Below are 20,164 nucleotides of genomic sequence, written 5' to 3'. Positions count from 1 at the left end.
GGAACTCTGCTCAATATTATGTGGCAGCCTGGATGGGAGGAGAGTTGGGGGAGAATGGATATATGTACGTGTATGGCCGAGTCCCTTCACTGTTCCCCTGAAATTATCACAACACTATTTGTTAACTGGCTATTAAAAAAAAAGTCTAAAAAACACAAACATCCATTGGAGTTCATAATAACAGAGTATGATTTGAAGCTTTGTAGGGAAAAAATAAAATTTCCAGTGATTTTACCTTCTCCTTCTTTGGAAGGCTTCCGTTGTGGCTCAGACGGTAAAGAATCTGCCTGCAATGCAGGAGACCCAGGTTTGATCCCTGGCTCGGTCAAGATCCCCTGGAGAAGGAAATGGCAACCCACTCTGGTATTCTTGCCTGGAGTATTCCATGGACAGAGGAGCCTTGCACGCTACAGTCCATGGGGTCACAAAGAGTTGGACACGACTGAGAGACTGACATTTTCACTTTTTTTGGAAGGCTGTAATTAACAGAGGTTGCAGACAAAGACTCAGAGACCAAAAGACCTAGGTTAAATCCCAGCTCTGCCACCACCTCCTATGTGATCTTGGGCAAGCTACGTAATACCTGCCTATATCTACCTATCATCTGAGGGGATGGCAGTACAACCTACCTGATAGGTATACTGGAGGATTAAATGGATCCTCCAACCATGGGATTTTCCAGGAAAGAGTTATATATATATATGTGTGTCTATATATATATAATATATAATATTATAAATTTATATATATTATATTATATTATACTATAGCATAGTATCGGAGAAGGCAATGGCACCCCACTCCAGTACTCTTGCCTGGAAAATCCCATGGATGGAGGAGCCTGGTAGGCTGTAGTCCATGGGGCTGCTAAGTTGGACATGACTGAGTGACTTCACTTTTACCTTTCGCTTTCATGCACTGGAGAAGGAAATGGCAACCCACTCCAGTGCTCTTGCCTGGAGAATCCCAGGGACAGAGGAGCCTGGTGGGCTGCTGTCTATGGGGTCGCACAGAGTCGGACACGACTGAAGTGACTTAGCAAGAGCAATAGCAATAGCATAGTATAGTATGTCGTATATGTAATCTTAAGAATTCAGAACAATACCTGGTACATACTTAGCACTCACAAAGTTTTTGTCTTTTCTTTTTTTTTCAATAAGCATGAAAAAAAATTCCCCCATTTGCACATACAACCAACTGTGGATCAAAAATATTCAGGGAAGGACTTCCTTGGTGGTCCACTGGCTAAGACTCTGCACTCCCAATGCAAGGGGCCCGGGTCCGATCCCTGGGCAGGGAACTAGATCCCACATGTAGTAACTAAGAGTTCACATGCCACAACGAAGATCGAAGATCCTGCAAGCTGCAACTAAGACCCAGCACAGCCAGATTAAATAAATAATTAATTTTTTAATAAATATTCAGGGAAAAGAAATTTCAGAAGGTTCCCAGAAGTTAACCTTGAACTTGCTGTGCTCCAGCAACTGTTTACAAAGCACTTAGGTTATATTAGAGCTTCCCTGGTGGTTCAGACGGTAAAGCATCTGCCTGCAATGTGGAAGACCTGGGTTCAATCGCTGTGTCGGGAAGATCCCCTGGAGAAGGAAATGGCAACCTACTCCAATACTCTTGCCTAGAAAATTCCATGGATGGAGGAGCCTGGTAGGCTACAGTCCATGAGGTCGCAAAGAGTCAGACACAACTGAACGACTTCATTTTCTCTTTCTTTAGGTTGTATTAGGTGTTATAAGTAATCGAGACATGATTTAAAGTATATGGGGGTACGTGCACAGGTTATATGCAAATACTACGCTATTTTATAGAAGAGATTTGAGCATCTGCAGACTGTGGTATTAGGGGGAGGGGGTCCCACAGACACCAAGGGACAATTATAATGTTTTCAATTTGGGGAGCAAGGCTGAATTTCTCAGAAGTCTTCTGTGAGCATTCCATAAGACTGAAATAACTAGGCCTTAGTGGTTTGCCAGGTTCATAAAAGTAACTCCTTGGCTAGGCCAGGACTGGTTTGGCCATTTCTCCCATCAGGCCTAATCAAGACACTGGAGTTTGTAGCTATGTTCTAACTACCAGCTCCCTACCGGTTTACAGGACTGTCACACCCTTCCTTTCACTTTTGTCTTTTGCCCGCCTGCTCCTCACCTGAAGAAGTTGCGAATAATTTCTCAGATTTAGAACTGTTTTTAACTGAGGAGCAATTTTTAAAAATTTTCTCTCTTCTCTGACTCAGGTTCCAAAGATCAGTGATTTTATTTATCTTTCAGTTGAAAAACTGGAAAAACAGTGTGTTTACTTTAAAACAAATGCAAGCACTGTCTGTCAGGCCCGCCTCCTTGAGATCCCCACGCCCCAGAACGCTTCACCCTCACAGCAGAGGGAGGGAGGCAGTGCAGCCCGTGTGACTGGTCTGTCTGTTCCCGGGACATAAAGTGCAGTGACGGCCCTCTGCTTAAAAGAGTTTTAAATAAATAGGAAGCTGTTTGCTTTTTTTCTCTCTCATTTATTTTTTTTTTAAATCTGGGAGACACACATGGGGAAAGAAAACAGACACATATTGAAAAGGAAGAGCTAAGCAAGGAGTTTTCACAGGCACTTCATTTGTCACAGAGGTCTGGGTTCAACAATTCTCAAACCACCTCCTATGTATATAGAACTGAGGAAGTGAGTAAATATATGGATGATGGTGAGAGCCAGGGTTCTCTACGGAAAGGAGGAAAGTTAGAAAGAACCCTGTGAGGTTGAATTACCAATTGCAGCATGAATTCATCATGTAGAATACTGGGTTGGCCAAAAAGTTTATTTGGGTTTTTCCATAAGACGTTACAGTGAAACCTGAAAGAACCTTCTGGCCAATCCAATATACGGGCACAGAAATACGTATGTGTCTGCACGTGCGTGTGCGTGTGTGTACATAAAGTCTTTCAGGAAAACTGAAGGCTCAAAAGCCAAGAACATTTTGAAGAAAAAGAGCAGTGAGACGAATTATGTCCAGGGATTTCCCTGGTGGTCCACTGGTTTAGAATCTGCTTTGGAATGCAAGAGACATGGATTTTGATCCCTGGTGGGGAAACTAAGATCCCACGTGCCACAGAGCAACTAAGCCCATGCGCCACAACTAGAGAGTCCGTGCCCTGCAACAAAAGATCCCACATGATGCAATTAAGACCTGATGCAGCCAAACAAATAAGTAGAAAGAAGAGAGAGGTACACCCTGAGACTGACACTCCCTCCGGTGAAAAGAGTTTACCACTGTGTAAAACCCAGGAGGGAAAAGTACGACCAGATCCTCAGCCTACACCATACATCAAAGTAAACTCCAGATTAGTTAAAGAGTGAAACATCTTAGAAACTAAATAAAGAAAACCATCACAAATGTTACATAAGGAAGGTATCTAACTGCACTTCTTCCCACGTGGCACCTCAGCGGTTCTGACTTGAGCAGGCCTCAGAATCCTCTGGAACGTTTGTTAAAACACAGACAGATCACTGGGCCTTGCCTGCAGAGTTTCTGATTCTGTAGGACTGGGATAAAGCCTGAGAATTTACGTTTCTAATACGTTTCCAGGTGCTCTGGAGACCACACTTTGAAACCACTGGGCTAACTGAAGGTCCCAATGCCATTTGTTCGCCTTTCTTCACTGATTTTATTTCTTTATTTTTGGCTGTGTCACATGGCATGTGGGATCTTAGTTTCCCCACCAGGGACAGAACCTGCACCCCCTGCAGTAGAAGCATGTAGTCTCTAACCACTGGACTGCCAGGGAAGTCCTTTACTGATTTTAAATGCCACTTTTATCACACAGTAAATTCTATGTATATTAGATGATGTTTGGAAAAAAAATATGATGGGGACTTATAAAAGGATACAGGAGCGAGCTTAAAGAGCTACCCACTGCCAAATCAAGGATAACTTGAGCACTGAAATAATAAATTACAACACGTGAATAAAAGAAGAATCCATGAGATAATAATACATACCTACATAATAATCCATGAGACTGATAATACATACTTACATAAAGGAAAAGGAAAAGCTCTTCCTTACAGCAGTATACCAAATACTAAATGTAGAAGGAATGACTAAATTGGAAAAAAAAAAAAGCTCTGCAACCATCACAGTATTAACTGATTCAGACAAAAATCGTTCACGAATGCAAAAACTAGTAGGTGAAGGCACCATGCTGCTGCTGCTGCTAAGTTGCTTCAGTCGTGTCCGACTCTGTGCGACCCCATATACGGCAGCCCACCAGGCTCCCCTGTTCCTGGGATTCTCTAGGCAAGAACACTGGAGTGGGTTGCCATTTCCTTCTCCAATGCATCAAAGTGAAAAGTGAAAGTGAAGTCGCTTAGTCGTGTCCGACTCTTAGCGATCCCCTGACGGCAGCCTACCAGGCTCCTCCATCCATGGGATTTTCCAGGCAAGAGTACTGGAGTGGGGTGCCACTGCCTTCTCTGAAGGCGCCATGAGGAACCCATATTTACATGGTGTCAAAGTACTGTATCTCTCCAGAAATAACTTTTCAGTTATAAAGAGAAAAACAGGGCTTCCCTGGTGGTCCAGTGGTAAAGAATCCACCTGCCAAAGCGAGGGACGGCAAGTTGCATCCCTGGTCTGGAATGATTTCACATGCTCAGGGCAACTAAGCCCATGCACCACAACTACTGAAACCCACACACTCGAGAGCTTGTGTTTCACAACAAGAGAAGCCACCGCAATGAGAAGCCGGAGTGCCACAACTAGAAAGTAGCCCTCGCTCTCTGCAACTAGAGAAAGCCTGTGCACAGCAACAAAGACCCAACACAGCCAAAAATAAAGTAATTTTTTTAATTTGAATAAATAAAGAGAAAATCGTCATTTTACAGTAGAGAACCTAGCACACCCCACCTTAGCCTGATAGACAAAGTTCACGTCATCAATAATCAAACAAGCTGAGTGGGGTGCCCTCTGGTCTGACACAATAACAGAATGCAACATCAGTTCTAGTGTTCCCGCCAAAAATGTGTACTCTGAGTCCAAACTGAGGGGAATCCACAAAAAGACGGCCTGAACTCTTCAAAAAGGACGCTGCTCTCAAAGACAAAAACAGGCTGAGGAACTGACCCCAGATTTAAGGACAACCAAATCCAATGCATAATCTTGCATGGGATCCTGGATGGGGTGGGGGACAGGGGAAGAAATCACTTGAAGTTCATCTTTGCAACAATTGGAAAACATGAATTATATAACAATATTGTAAAAATGTCAGATTTCTTGATTTGGTTAATTTCCTCCAGGGGATCTTCCCAACCCAGGGATCAAACCCGAGTCTCCTGCACTGCAGCCAGATTCTTTACCAGCTGAGCCACCAGGGAAGCCCAAGAATACTGGAGTGGGTAGCCTACCCCTTTCTCCAGGGGGTCTTCCCAACCCAGAAATCAAACCGGGGTCTCCTGCACTGCAGGTGGATTCTTTACCAGCTGAGCAACCAGGGAAGCCCCTCTTAGAAAAAACACACTTAGATATTCAGGTATAAAAAAATATAAGGTTTATAATTTGAAATGATTCAACAAATCACTACACACGTAGATACACATATACAGATGATGTTTAAGGCAAACGCATCAAAATATTAGCACATGGACGAAGAGTCTAGGAAATTCTTTGTCCAAGTCTTATAACACTTCTCTGAATTTGAAATTACTTTAAAATAAAGAAATTTGGCTGTTTTTTGTTTGTTTGCTTGTTTTTTTAATCTACTTCAAGCCATTTTCCCTCGTTGAAAGTGGGACAATCTGGTAGTGCCAGGTTCTGCAATGTTGATGAGGCCAGGTGACAGAGAGGTGAGCTACAAGAGAAAAGGGAGTCTCGGGTACAGATGAAACACATGCCGATGGTCACTGAAGTTGGGCAGGTAGGGATTATGTTTGAAAATACCCCAAACAAAAAGGGTTTTAAAAATCAATATTCAACCTCAAAAGCTGGCTTCCGCACAGAGATGACTAGAACCATCCTTAAGAGCCAGACCAGGACTTTTGGTCAAGTCCTCTATGCGCAACCACAGCCAGGTCAACGTCCCTGCTGAGTTGGCCAAGGCTGACCATTACGTAACTGCCGGACCTGAGTAAAACCCTCCACTGTAGCACTGCTGGCCAGCAGGGACGCAGGAAACATGAGCTGGGTCTCCCAGTCTACCACCAAGTCCACCCAGGAGACAACAAGGGAGAGAATGAAAGGATGAATTATGTCCCATGGAGCAGAAAAATACCAGGTGAGGCAAGCACCACCCTCATGCCCTTTCCCAGGAAAAGTGGTTCCAGGAAGACCCAGCCACAGTGAGAGGAGGGTTACCTCACCTACTGGGAGCCACTTCCCTACAAAACCTTAGATGCCACTCTGGAAGCACTTCTGGCCCAGCAGCTCCCAGAGGAGAAGAGATGCCAAGACCACACTGCTGAGACGTCCTGTGTTCCTTCAGCATTCACACTTGCAAAGACTGCATTTGTCCAGTCTTTACATTCTCTCTTGGAACAACCTCAGGGCTGCCTCCCAGTTAGGCAAGGAGGTCTCATATCAGCAAACTGGGTCTCTGCCTGTCCATCTTTGGAATGTGAACTTTCTAATCTTTGGGAAGGAAAGTATCAGAGGAGACAGAATAATATTAATAACTACCATTGCTACTACGAATATAGTACACCAACATGTGTCGGGTACTGTTGTTAGCTCACTGAACCTCAAAACAATATTTTACAGACAAGGAAACAGAAGCATGGTGAAGTGAAGTGACTGTCTGATGTACAAAGCTGGGGGAATCAGGAGTCAAGCCCAGGGAGTTTGACTCCAGAGTCTACACATTCTTAACCACTTCTCTCTACACAACAGATTTACAATCACCAGAAGCAGCCTTGCTCTGCACAGAAGGCATTATGAGTATTATCTGTTATCAGCTATGCCATTGCCAGGTTAGGTTTGTTTTTCTAAGAAAAAGCAGCCCAGTGCCCAAATTTTTCCATCAGATTCAGATCTGATGTGCCGCACAACTCAACCCAGCCACACGCTCAAAGTGCTGAGGCTGGTGTCAGCAAGAGCTGCAGGAGCTGTAGCCACTGCCATAAGCAACAAAGCTCCTGGGAGCCACAGAACACACCCTCCCGAATCGCTCTGGGCTCAAACAGAAAGTCACAATAGCAATTACAAAAAAAGGAGCAGAACCGGCAAAACATAAGGGATGGCAAACAGTTCACCAGCAGATAGTCTCCACTAAAGCTAAACATATGCCCACCCAATGAACCAAGTCCACAAGGTGGAGACAGAAAGGTAGACAGATTTAACAGAAGTGTGTGCCTGTGTCCTCCAAAACACATGTGTAAGAATGTCCACAGCAGCGGACTTCCCCGGTGGTCCAGTGGCTAAGACTCCACACTCCCAATGCAGTGGGCTCGGGTTCGGTTCCTGGTCAGAGAACTAGGTCCCAGATGCCACAGCGAAGATTGAAGAGCCCTTGTGCTACAACTAAGACCATGTGCAGCCAAATAAATAAATGAAATGGAAAAAAAAAAAAAAAAAGAATGTTCACAGCAGTATTGCTCATGACGGCTAAAGCCTGGAAGTAACCCAAATGTCTACCAACAGGAGACAAGACAAATAAACTGTAGCATATTCATACAGTAGGATACCACACCCAAGTAAAGAAAAAACCTCTCATTTCACACAAAAGCACAGATGCATTTCACAGATATAATGAAGAGTCAGGCACAAGAAAACACACTAGCTGATTTCAGTGATACCAAAGTTCAAGAACAGGCAAAACGAATCAATAATGATAAAATTCAGAATAGTGGTTATCTCAGGGCAGGGCAAGGAAGAGACATGTGGAGACTCCTGGAGTCCTAGGAAGGTTCTCTCTCTTGATCTGAGGGGTCATTACACAGATGTGGACATATGTAAATACTCACTGAGCTGTCTCGCTTAAGATGTGTGCGCTTTTAAAAGAAAAAAACAACTTGAATACCAAGGGGAAAAGAAAACCAAAAGCACGAGTAAAGCAAGAATGTTTTCATTATTAAATAAGACAGGACAAAAGTAAAGTCACTAAGCTTTCAACTCAAACAGCTATAAATGATTGACTGAATAAATAAGGCAAATCTAGAGCAAAGGGTAGAAAAAAGTTAACATTAAAAATGGAAATTAACATTAGAAAATACAATATAATTGATAAGTCCAAATACATTAGCTGTCCTGTGAAAACATAAATCAAAAGCCAAAAATTAAAACAAAAATGTTTATGCCAGGCAAGAGAAAAAAATTGGGAAAAAATACACAAATATCATAGCTCAGTTGGTAAGGAATTCGCCTGCAGTGCAGGAGACCCTGGTTCAATTCCTGGGTCAGGAAGATCCCCTGGAGAAGGGATAGGCTACCCACTCCAGTATTCTTGGGCTTCCTTTGTGACTCAGATGGTAAAGAATCAACCTGCAATGTGGGAGACCTGAGTTCGATCCCTGGGTTGGGAAGATCCCCTGGAGAACTAGTCCAGTGTTCTGGCCTAGAGAATTCCATGGACTGTATAGTCCACATGGGGTCACAAAGAGTCAGACACAACTGAGCGACTTTCACTTTCACACAAATATCAACATTTGTAAGTGAGAAAAATTAGAAACATTTTTTAAAATGAGAATGCTATCTAAAATCTTTATATTAATAATTTGAATATCTCATGAAATGGTTTTCTCAGAAAACAAATTCATATTCAATTCACAAAATTGACACGAGATAAATCAGAAAAGCTGAACAAACCAATCACTATGGGGGGAAAATACTGAAAAAGTCATCATAGAATTATTTCAGAGAAAGCTGCCAGACCTAGTTGGTTTTATGGGTAAGCTCTTTCCTGCACTCATGGAACAGATAATTCCCATGTTATAGAGTCTATTCCCAAAGTTGGAAAGCACTTCAATTTACTTTATAAAATTAGCCTAGCCTCAATTCCAAAGCTGACAAAAATAGTACAAAACTACAAACAAATGTCACTCATGAATATAGATGGAAAACTCCCAAATAAAATATGAACAAGCAATTCTAAGAAAATTTTCAAGGAATAATCTACCAGAAGCAATTAGGTATATTCTAGAAATTCTAAGGTTGTTACTACATGGAACTTAATATAATACATCAAAAGGAGAAAAATCATGTAATTATCCTAATGGCCGCTTAAAAACTATTTGCTAAAAATTCAAACCCCATCTAGATATTTTTTAAAAGACAACAATGATTAATAAACCAAGAAGACAGGTTACCACCTAATCCTCAACCTCATACCTAAAGAAGTCACTATAATATAAGCTTGGTTATTAAACAGGAAAGAATACCTATTCCATAGCCACTAAAACAGGAAGTTGTATGCAAAGCAACTGATTAGAAAAAGAAGTATAATTAACTCCTAAGAGGAGCAAAATTATTGATCTTAGAAACCATATAAACATCTACCAAAGGACTTCCCTCATGGCCCAATGGTTAAGACTTTGCCTTCCCATGCAGTGAGTGTGGGTTGATCCCTGGTCAGGGAGCTAAGATATCCTGTGCTTCATGGCCCAAAAAACCAAAACACAGAAAAACAGAAGCAATATCGTAACAAACTCAATAAAGACTTTAAACATGGCCCACATTAAAAAAAAAAAAAGTCTACCAAAAGAAACTTGAAAATCTATACTGAGAAGTCAGCAACTGACACTAATAGTCATATACCAATAATAAACATTAAGTCAAAAAACATAATAGGAAATTATCCCACTGAAAATAATATCAAAGCTTCTTCAAAAATTAAAAGAATCTATCTGAAGATAACTTCAAAATGACCTGAGTGAATTTAAAGACATTCCATGTTCCTGTGTAGGAAGAATTAGTATGGAAATTCTCCATAAAGGAAACATTACACATGACAGGATTCCAACAAAATCTCAAGGGATTTGGGGTAGGAGAATAGAAAGAGGGGAGAACCCAATAAAATGAAGTTCATGTGACGGTATTATCCATGCAAAGAAAAAAACAGGAAGATTCTGAAAAGAAGAGAAACTTGAACTGTCAGTTATAATAGCTAAGACAAAGTGATTTTAAAAGGCCAATTAAAAAAACAAACAAGGACTTCCCTGGTGGTCCAGGGGCTAAGACTCCAAGCTCCCGATGCAGGGTTTGATCTCTGGTCAGGGAACTAGATCCCACATGCCACAACTAAAAGATTCCAGGCACTGCCACTAAGATCAGAGCAAATACATAAACAGAGATTTTAGAAACTAAACAACAAATAAAATATAAAGTCCCCATACAGGCCCAGATATACATATGTTTTTAATATATGCTTAAGGTAGCAACTCAAGTCACTGGGGATATAGATTCAATAAGCAGTGCTAAAGTAATAAGTTAAATATTTGGAAAAATTAAATTAGATCCTTATCAAGAGGGAGGGGCTATATGTACACAAGTGGCTGATTCATGTTGTTGTACAGCAGAAACTAACACATTGTAAAGCAATTACATTCCAGTTTTTTAAAAAATAGAATAAAAAATAAATGATATCCCTACTCACAGTGAACACAAAAATAAATTCATTTGGATGGAGAATTAAGTTAAAAAAAAACAAAATCACAGTAAACTAGAGGAAAATGATCATTTACCTGTTCTCAGAATGAGGGAAAGCCTTTCAAATCATAAAAGAAAAGGCTGAAAACCTAAAAGGTGAAAGATTTGACTACTAAATTTAAAACACCGGTATGGAAAAAAATTTTTTTAAATGAGTGCAAAATCAAAATGCAAATGAAAAACTGGGAAAACAAAAATTAGAAGACAAAGAATAACAACCTTAATATATAAAGAGCTCTTTCAAAATCAAGAGAGAAAAATGCAGTATAAATAAATTTAAAATGCAGTATAAATAATATAAATACAGTATAAGTAAATTTCAGTTCAAAACTGAGCAAAAGACATTAATAAGGCAACAAACACACTTTTAAAAAACATTCTGTCTCCTGGAGTAAATCACAGCCTTAAAAAAAGTGGAATGGAGGACAGGGACTTCGAAAACATAACAGCCAAAAGGAGTGAGGGGACCTTGCCCAAAGCCAGGGTTCAGGGAAACCAACTGTAAAACAATACCTTGAGATAAATGGTGAAATCAAATATGAACTGGGTATTAGTTGAAAATGAGGAATTCAGTTAAATATTGCCAGATGTGACAATGGTACTTTTGTAAAAAGAAAAAAAGTAACTATGTTTAAAATTAAAAAGTCCTTTTTTAATGAGATGCACGCTGAAGAATCTAGGATAAAAGCTTGAAACATCTGTAATTTACTTTAAAATACTGAAGCCAAGGCTAATTTGGTGGTCCAGTGTTTAACATTCCACCTTGTAATGCAGGGGACAGAGGTTCAGTTCCTGGTCCAGGAAGATCCCATGTGCCAAGGAGCAACTAAATCCATGTTCCACAGCTACCCAAGCCACTGCCATGGGAAGCCCACATGCTGCAGCTAGACAGGAGCCACCACTCGTGGCAGCTAGAACCCCCCACAGCCGCAAAGACCAGGCACAGCCAAAAACGAAATACATACGAAATAAAACCACTTTTTAAGTAATAACAATAAAATAAACAAATAATAAAATACTGCAACCAAAAATAAACAGATGAAGCAAATCTGGCATAATGTTAATTACCAAATACACACACACACATATTTTTTCTTCTTACAAACAAATCTAATAAATGCCAAAGTACAATAGAAACCAGCCACATCGGCAAAAACTGATGGCAGGATAAATGGGGAGAACTTCTCTGGAGAGTAATCCTGCAATATGTGTCCAAAGCCTTGAAAAATGTTTAAACCCAGCAAGTCAGTGTTCAGTAATTTAACACAAGTTTTCAACAACTGGTACAAAAATCTGTAAACTTGTTTAAGAGCACCATCACAGCATTATCTGTGACTGTGAAAATTATCTGTGACCACTGAAAATTACTCACGTGTTTAACCCTAAATTTTCACACAGTCATCTGACAGACGACTACCAGACAGACATCAAAAACTGACTTCTGAAGAACAATTAAAGTTATGTTGATATATCTTATGGAACTGCGGTGACAGAAAACAGTACGGTAGTTCCTCAAAAAATTAAGAGATTTACCACATGATCCAGCTATTCTACTTCTGAATATATTTCCAAAAGAACTGAAAGCATAGACTTGAAGAGATATTTGCACACCCATGTTCACAACAGCATTGTTCACTATAGGAAAGAAAGTAGCAATTCAAGTGTCCTTTAATGGATGGATGGATCAACAAAGTGTGGTGTATCCATACAATGGAATATTATTCAACATTAAAAAGGTGATTGCCAGGAAATACCTGGTGGTCCAGTGGTTAGGACTCTGTGCTTTCCCTGCTGAGGGCACAGGTTCAGTCCTTGGTTGGGGAGCTAAGATCCTGCAAGTCACACAGCTTGACCAAGATAAAATAAAATACATTTTTAAAAAAGAGAAAAAAGGTGATTCTGATACATGCCACGTGAATGAGACTTAAGGACATTATGCTGAGTGAAAGAAGAAAGACACAGAAGTGCATGATTCCACTTATAGGCAATATGTAGATTCAAAGAGACAGAGAGCAGAATGGTGAGGTTGAGGGAAGCAAGGAAGTTGCTGTTTAATGGGGACAGAGTTCAAGTCTGGCAAGATGAAAAAGCTCTGGAGATGGATGGAGGTGATAGCTACAGAATCACGTGAACGAAATTAATAACACTCAACTATACATTTTTAAATGGTTAAGAAGATGAGTTTTATGTTATGTGCTTTTTATCACAATTAAAATAAAAATATATTAACACATTCTAATTTTTCTTTTTTTTTATAGCCATGCTGCTCAGCATGAGGATCTTAGTTCCCTGGCCAGGGATTGAACCCATGCCTCCTACTTAAGACTTTCCTACAGTGGAAGCAGAGTCTTAAGCACTGAACCATCAAGGAAGTCTCTATATTAATAAACTTTGAAGAAAAAGAAGGCATATTGCAAAACAATATGATCATGTATGATCTCAATTTTGTTTCACTGACATCTTAAATATTAAGACACTGCATACAGGAAAAAAAAACACCTCACAATGGTATATATCAAAAAGTTAATAGTAATTATCACCAGGTACTGTGCTTCCAGGAGAATTTATTTTCTTTGTGTGTCTGTGCTTTTGTGTAAGTCCCAATTTTTCTACAATCACCTTTGCCATTGAAAGCAAAAGTACGCCAACTGGACATGAGGAAAAGGAGAGAAAAGCACACGCATGTCGGCTGATGATCCTAACAAGAGAATGCCCAGAAGTATATTTCCAAATGACACAGTAAACATAATTACCCTTGAGAATCAAACTATAAAAGGTAGACTAGCACGTGGGAAAATAAAGACCGACTCAGAAGACAGAGCAGGGGGTAGTTCCCTATAGAATTAGAACAGAGGCAGGCCCTGATCTCAGACGATTCCCGGGTCCACAGTGGATGCACGTCACTGCGTGCCCAGCAGAAAGGAAGAGACTGGGGGAGCCTCAAACAGCACTCACCAGGCCCATCAGAAAGGACAGGCTCAAAAAGGCGAGACCCTTGAATCTCAGCGCTCCCCAGCCCTACCTCTCTCTCAAGCTACATCCACGTTCAGAAAATATTCGCTAGACAGCAGACATCAAGAGAAGAAGGAGGCTTTCTTTCTGTGGCAGTCCCTCACCACATCTGGTGCTGCTCTGAATAGAGGCTTTATGAGGGAGGGTCCAGATGCCCCAACCACAAGCTACTCCACTGACCACAAACAGCAATAAACAGACGTTAGGATTTAGATCTCTGTGTAGCAGAGACACGTTGAATAATCATGATGGAGCTTCCATCACATTCCAATATACAGAAAATGTTTATCAAGTGCCTGCACAGGGCACCGTTTGTAACACCATCCCATGCAGACACGCACGCACACGTGCACACACACACACATGCGCAGAGCTCCTTTGTTCTGTTTGAGGGATCAGACTGGGAAAATGATGATTTAGGCTGGAAGCATTCAACAGTCTGATTCTACACATCACCCATCAGGAAAAGAGGGGCAGGGGCAGAAGGAGAGTACACATATCCCTGAGGAAAGATCAAGAGGGAAATGTCACTGCATCCCAACACGAAGGGCCCTGGACCAAGAGGGCAGAGTCCCGCAGTAGAGGCAGAGGGCAGCCCTCAGCTTTCTCAGAACTCCAGGGATCCCACGCACAGGGAGCAGAGTCACTGCGGCCCCTGGCCCGGGAGGAAACGGGTCAACCAGGTTTATCCGCCACATGAGAGAGATCCCCGTCTTCATATCCCTTCCCCACACCCACAGATGAATCACGTCAGCCACCCCTGCACCATACATACTTTTGCCCCCATTGTTCTTCAGGACATTGGAGAGGTTGACGGAGGCGGTGCCTAGCAGTTCATTTCTCAAGGTGTGGCAGCTCCAGACCTTCAGGTCTAAATGACTCTGGGCTGTGACATTCCTAGAAAACAAATACTTGATTCATCACAACCAAGCAGACCAGTCATTCCTGTAATTTAGAAGAAGGCAGAGAAATTATACTGCTGTCTTCTTGGAGACCAGAGGGGAGACCCCAAAGAGGAAGACAGTCACAGATACCCTTCCCCACCCCACCCCCACCCGAGCTGACCCTGGAACCATCTAGCAAACAATGAATGCTCTGTGAGCTCCATGGTGTAAAAACACCTGAAGAGAAGGCGCCTCAGGTACCCAAGGCAGGGGACTAGAGGCTGATACACCACACCTGGATCTCCCACCACCCACTTCTCGACCTCCCCCAAGGGAGCTGCCTTCGGAGAGAAGGGGTTTTCTCTTACAAAATGATGATCTCGTTCCAGAGAAGCTCAGAGCTCCCAATTCGCTTTCCAGTCTTCTTGGTCTCGCTGGGGAGTCCATCCACAGCCACTTCCACAAAGGAGTTAATTCGAGGTTGACGACTATGCACCTTGGGCTTTGCTGACACCACTGGCCGGGAAAGACAGAAAAAGTCAAGGATGAGTCAGAGGGCTCCCAGCTGCCCCCCTGTGGCACAAGTTCTACCTCTTTTTTGTTGTTTCCTTTAAAAAAGGAAATTTTGCTTTTTCCTCATTCTAAAAAGACTTTTTCAAAATGTGAGAATATAAAAATATATATATAACACAAGAAAAGAAGATAAGAAAAAAAATCACTCCTAACCTGAAAACACTGGGATGATTATCATTGAGTCATACCAGACTTTTTCTGCTATCTGGTGAACACAGACTTTTTCTAGACTTTCATCTCTTACGTCCCTAATTCCTTAAAAATCCTCTCCCCAAAAAATTCATTTCAAAATTATAACCTAAGCCCGTTTATAAGGATATACCATAATTTAGTAAACTATTCTTCCATAGTTGAATAAATTGCCTCCAACTTTTGGCTCAGGAAAAATGACTACAAATGTATAAAGTATCTGCATGTATGTCTGAGTATTCTTCCAAAGGATACGAACATTTTCTAAAGCTCCTAAAACCGCTCAATTCCTTTCTAAACCCGTATAGATACCCATCAGCACTATAGGAACATATCCATTTCACCACTGCATAGCACTGAGTACTATGTTTTTTTTCACTCTTGGCAAATCATGTAGGTGAAGCAAAAAAAAAATAAAGAAATAGCATAAAGATAACAGCTACAAGTTAATGAGCACTTATCACAGATACTATGCTGTGCACACATTATCTCACTGAATCCTTACAGTGAAGCAGGAAATGACATCATCACGGCATTTCACCCACGAGGAAACAGGCTTGGGGAAGCTGGGTCACTGCCCCAGGCTACACATCCAGGAGCTTCGAGCCAGGATGTGCCTCTGGCTGCCTGACTCCACATCATGCCGAACAGACTTTGCTTATTTGTTCTTATTTGTTTCTTCAGTCGCTAACCGGATTGAATATTTCCCCGTGTACTTGTTGACCATCTCCATTTCCTCTTTTGTTCGTTTCTTGTGGCAGCATTTCTGATGCTCACATGGTACTTACCAGCTAGCCAGGGACTCAGTACCACCTACGCAAGCACATGTCCAGGGCTGGATGCTAGACAAGCTCCTTTTATACTATGTATCAGCCACAGTGGAAACTCCAGGTCACTAGGACAAAACCCATCTACATGGCTTCTATCCTATGCCCTAAATCAGAAGATATAACTGACAGTCCTCACCGGTGATGACAAGACTGCCTGAGCCTGAGCTCCCACCAAAAGTTAGCATACTTCTCCCTCCCAGATCCTTCTGAGGGGTGACAATCCTATAAGGGTCCCCAACCTGGGACAGGGCAAAGCCACCTCTGATTCTCTTCTAGCAATCCTTTTCTTCTCCAGGCCCCAAAAAACAGGAGGGAGAAATCAAGGAACAACAGCAACAAAGCTGTGGTGAAGTTTCAGAAGCAACAATGGATGGTCCTAGGAAAAAAGGGTGTAGAAATGGGAAATGTGGCCCAGAGCGGGAAAATGAGGCTACGACACACAAAGATTGAGGTAACTGAGGCCACCTAGTGGTACAAGGGCAGCTCTGCGTGTAGACTCAAATCTAAAAAGAAAATAAGGACTATTTGCAGAGCCCTACCATTTTGAGCAAGACAGTTTCTTCGAAATCAACAAGCTCAAGCCTTTTATTTAACAGTTGGGCCAACTAAGATCCAGAGGGGTAAGACAATGTACCCAAAATCAGAGAGCTAGTCAGAGCAGTGCTCAGCCTTGAACCAAGTCTCCCAGCTCCCAGGCCAGTTCTGTGAACTCTGCCATCATGTTTTCTTTTGGCCCTTGTTTTTTGTTTGTTTAAATATTTATTTATTTGACTGCACCAGGTCTTAGTTGCAGCATGTGGGATCTAGTTCCCTGACCAGAGATGGAACCCAGGCTCCCAGCACTGGGAACACAGAGTCTAGCCACCGGACCACCAGAGAAGTTCTGGTTCTTGTTTTTTAGTATTTACTTAAAATATATATATATATATAAATATCAATCACCTCAGAGATGCAGATGACACCACCCTTATGGCAGAAAGTGAAGAGGAGCTAAAAAGCCTCTTGATGAAAGTGAAAGAGGAGAGCGAAAAAGTTGGCTTAAAGCTCAACATTCAGAAAACGAAGATCATGGCATCTGGTCCCATCACTTCATGGGAAATAGATGGGGAAACAGTGGAAACAGTGACAGACTTTATTTTTGGGGCTCCAAAATCACTGCAGATGGTGATTGCAGCCATGAAATTAAAAGATGCTTACTCCTTGGAAGAAAAGTTATGACCAACCTAGATAGCATATTCAAAAGCAGAGACATTATTTTGCCAACAAAGGTCCGTCTAGTCAAGGATATGGTTTTTCCTGTGGTCATGTATGGATGTGAGAGTTGAACTGTGAAGAAAGCTGAGTGCTGAAGAATTGATGCTTTTGAACTGTGGTGCTAGAGAAGACTCTTGAGAGTTCCTTGGGCTGCAAGGAGATCAAACCAGTCTACCCTAAAGGAAATTAGTCCTGGATGTTCACTGGAAGGAATGATGCTAAAGCTGAAACTCCAGTACTTTGGCCACCTCATGCGAAGAGTTGACTCATTGGAAAAGACCCTGATGCTGGGAGGGACTGGGGGCAGGAGGAGAAGGGGACGACGGAGGATGAGATGGCTGGATGGCATCATTGATCCGATGGATGTGAGTTTGAGTGAGCTCCAGGAGTTGGTGATGGACAGGGAGGCCTGGCATGCTGCAATTCATGGGGTCACAAAGAATCGGACATGACTGAGCAACTGAACTGATACATATACAATGTGTGTGTATATACATATATATATAATTTCAGATGTTTAGAAAAGTTGTGAGACTAATACAAAGAATTCTTATAAACCCTTCACCCAGAATCACCAAACATTAACTTTTTACTGTATCTGCTTTATCATTCTCTTTATCTCCCTTGATTTTTCTCATACACATACTCATTTTTAACTATTTAAGAGTTATAGACACTATGCCCCTTTAGTCCTAAATATGTCAGGCTGTCTTTTCTAATAACTGAGACATTTTCTAACACAACCATAGTACAGTTATCAACATTAGGAAATTCAACATTCTTTAATACTATTATCTAAGGTACAGACCTTATTCAAATTTTGCCAATTATCTTATCAATGTCCATTATAGCAAAAGAGAAAAGGAAAGATTTTTTTCTAGTCCTGGATGCAAGCTAAGATCACACAGTGTTGTTAGTGTTTTTACCATGAAGTTTCCAATTTACAGAAGTATTGAAGAAAAATAATAGCATATTCTTCACCAATTATTATCATTTTGCTACATTCACTCCAGCCTCCCTGCCCCCACTGTAACTATCACCAGTGCCACCCAGAGAACCTCTACAATAATGAAAATATCTGTTCCATCACTGTTCAATACACTGCTGCAATATACACATGGCTACAAGGCACTTGAACCATGCTAGGGAGACTGAGGATTTGAGCTTTAAATTTTATTTAATTTTAATGTAAATAGTTTTTTGTGGCTACACTTTCTAACCTACTGGATAGCACAAGGTACAGATGTAAGACATCTATGTCTGCATGTGTACGTATATACATCTATATCCACACATTTTAACTTTTGGTAAACTGTTTGAAAGTAAGTTGGAGACCTCATGACAGATCAGCCCAAATTACTTTCAGAAAGCAACTGCTAACAATAAGGACATTCTCCCATCCCACCTCTACCCCACTGTCATCATACCTAAAAAAAAAATGTACAGTCACTCCCTCCTTCATTTGATAACCATTCCATATTCAAATCTCCCCAATTATCCTAAATATATTTTTAAAGCTGTTTTCCCCCAACCCAGGATCCAATCAAGATGAATAAATTATTTTTGGTTGCTGTCTCCTTAATCTTTTAACACCTAGAATGCACTCCCTTCTTCCATGACAATGATTTTTAAAGACTTCCACCAGATATCTCATAGGACACAATGAATTCTGCATTTTTCTGATTGTTCCCTCATGGTTAGATGCACATTGAACATTTTTGTCAAGAATACTAACCACCCAGGTTAGGGTTTAGACTTACTGTATACACCAGGCAACCCCTTATTGGGGATGCTAATTTTGATCCTGTGGTTAATGTGGGCCCAGTTTGTCAGGTCACTTCACTGTAAAGATACATTTCCTTTCAATAATTTATAATTAATTTTGAATGCTTAAAATGGTATTTTGAATGTTTCTTGTTCTTAAAAGATAACTCAAAATAAAGGTCTCACATTCATCTAGAGTTTATTTATTCACTATCTGAGGAAACATAAAATGTCAGTTTCTTATACATGGAGTCAAATATTCACATAGCATTTAAATTTTAAAGTCAACAAATAAGGCAAAAATCACGTATTTCCAAAATGACATCCCTGAAGAGCTCTTAGGAAGGCAACAGAAGACAGGGTGGCATATTATCCTTCAATAGATTCCAAACAGCCAGATTTTTGCTTCGCTGTGCTGTTTTCGGTGTTCCTTCAGCTAAATATCAGATAAAATAGTTGGCTTACATTTGAGGGCCTTGGTGTCTTTAAAAATTATATCTTAAAACTCTAGGACTAGGGGAAGGGTAAACTGGGAGATTGGGATTGACACATATACATACTACTATATATAAAAGATAACTAATAAGGACCTACTTATAGCACAGGGAATACTACTCAGTACACTCTGTAATGACCTATATAGGAAAAGAATCTTTAAAAAGAATGGATAGTGCTCACTTTAGCAGCCCATACACTAAGATTAGCGTGGCCCCTGCACAAGGTTGACACGCAAATTCGTGAAGCAGTCCATATTTTTTAAATCAAAGATGACACAAATAGATGGAGAAATATACTATGTTCGTGGATTAGAAGAATCAGTATAGTGAAAATGAGTATATTACCCAAAGCAATCTACAGATTGAATACAATCCCTATCAAGCTGCTGCTGCTGCTAAGTCACTTCAGTCATGTCTGACTGTGCGACCCCATAGACGGCAGCCCACCAGGCTCCACCATCCCTGGGATTCTCCAGGCAAGAACACTGGAGTGGGGTTGCCATTTCCTTCTCCAACGTATGAAAGCGAAAA

At 41.1% G+C, this 20,164-nt stretch overlaps 1 protein-coding gene across 1 annotated transcript in view; it reads right to left on the bottom strand.

The window, feature by feature from the left end:
- Nucleotides 1-20,164, bottom strand: part of WWP2 (WW domain containing E3 ubiquitin protein ligase 2) — a 143,589-nt gene that overhangs the window by 103,304 nt on the left and 20,121 nt on the right. Inside the window, exons 3-4 of the mRNA XM_018062219.1 lie at nucleotides 14,895-15,042; nucleotides 14,418-14,539 (exon numbers count right to left, since the gene is read on the bottom strand). Of these exons, the coding sequence (XP_017917708.1) occupies nucleotides 14,418-14,539; nucleotides 14,895-15,042 (270 nt within the window). The remainder of the gene's footprint in view (nucleotides 1-14,417; nucleotides 14,540-14,894; nucleotides 15,043-20,164) is intronic.

Source organism: Capra hircus, chromosome 18, assembly GCF_001704415.2.
Source record: "Capra hircus breed San Clemente chromosome 18, ASM170441v1, whole genome shotgun sequence".
NCBI classification, from domain to species: domain Eukaryota; kingdom Metazoa; phylum Chordata; class Mammalia; order Artiodactyla; family Bovidae; genus Capra; species Capra hircus.
Note: the sequence above shows the minus strand (reverse complement) of the source record. Positions and strands in the feature narration are given on the sequence as shown.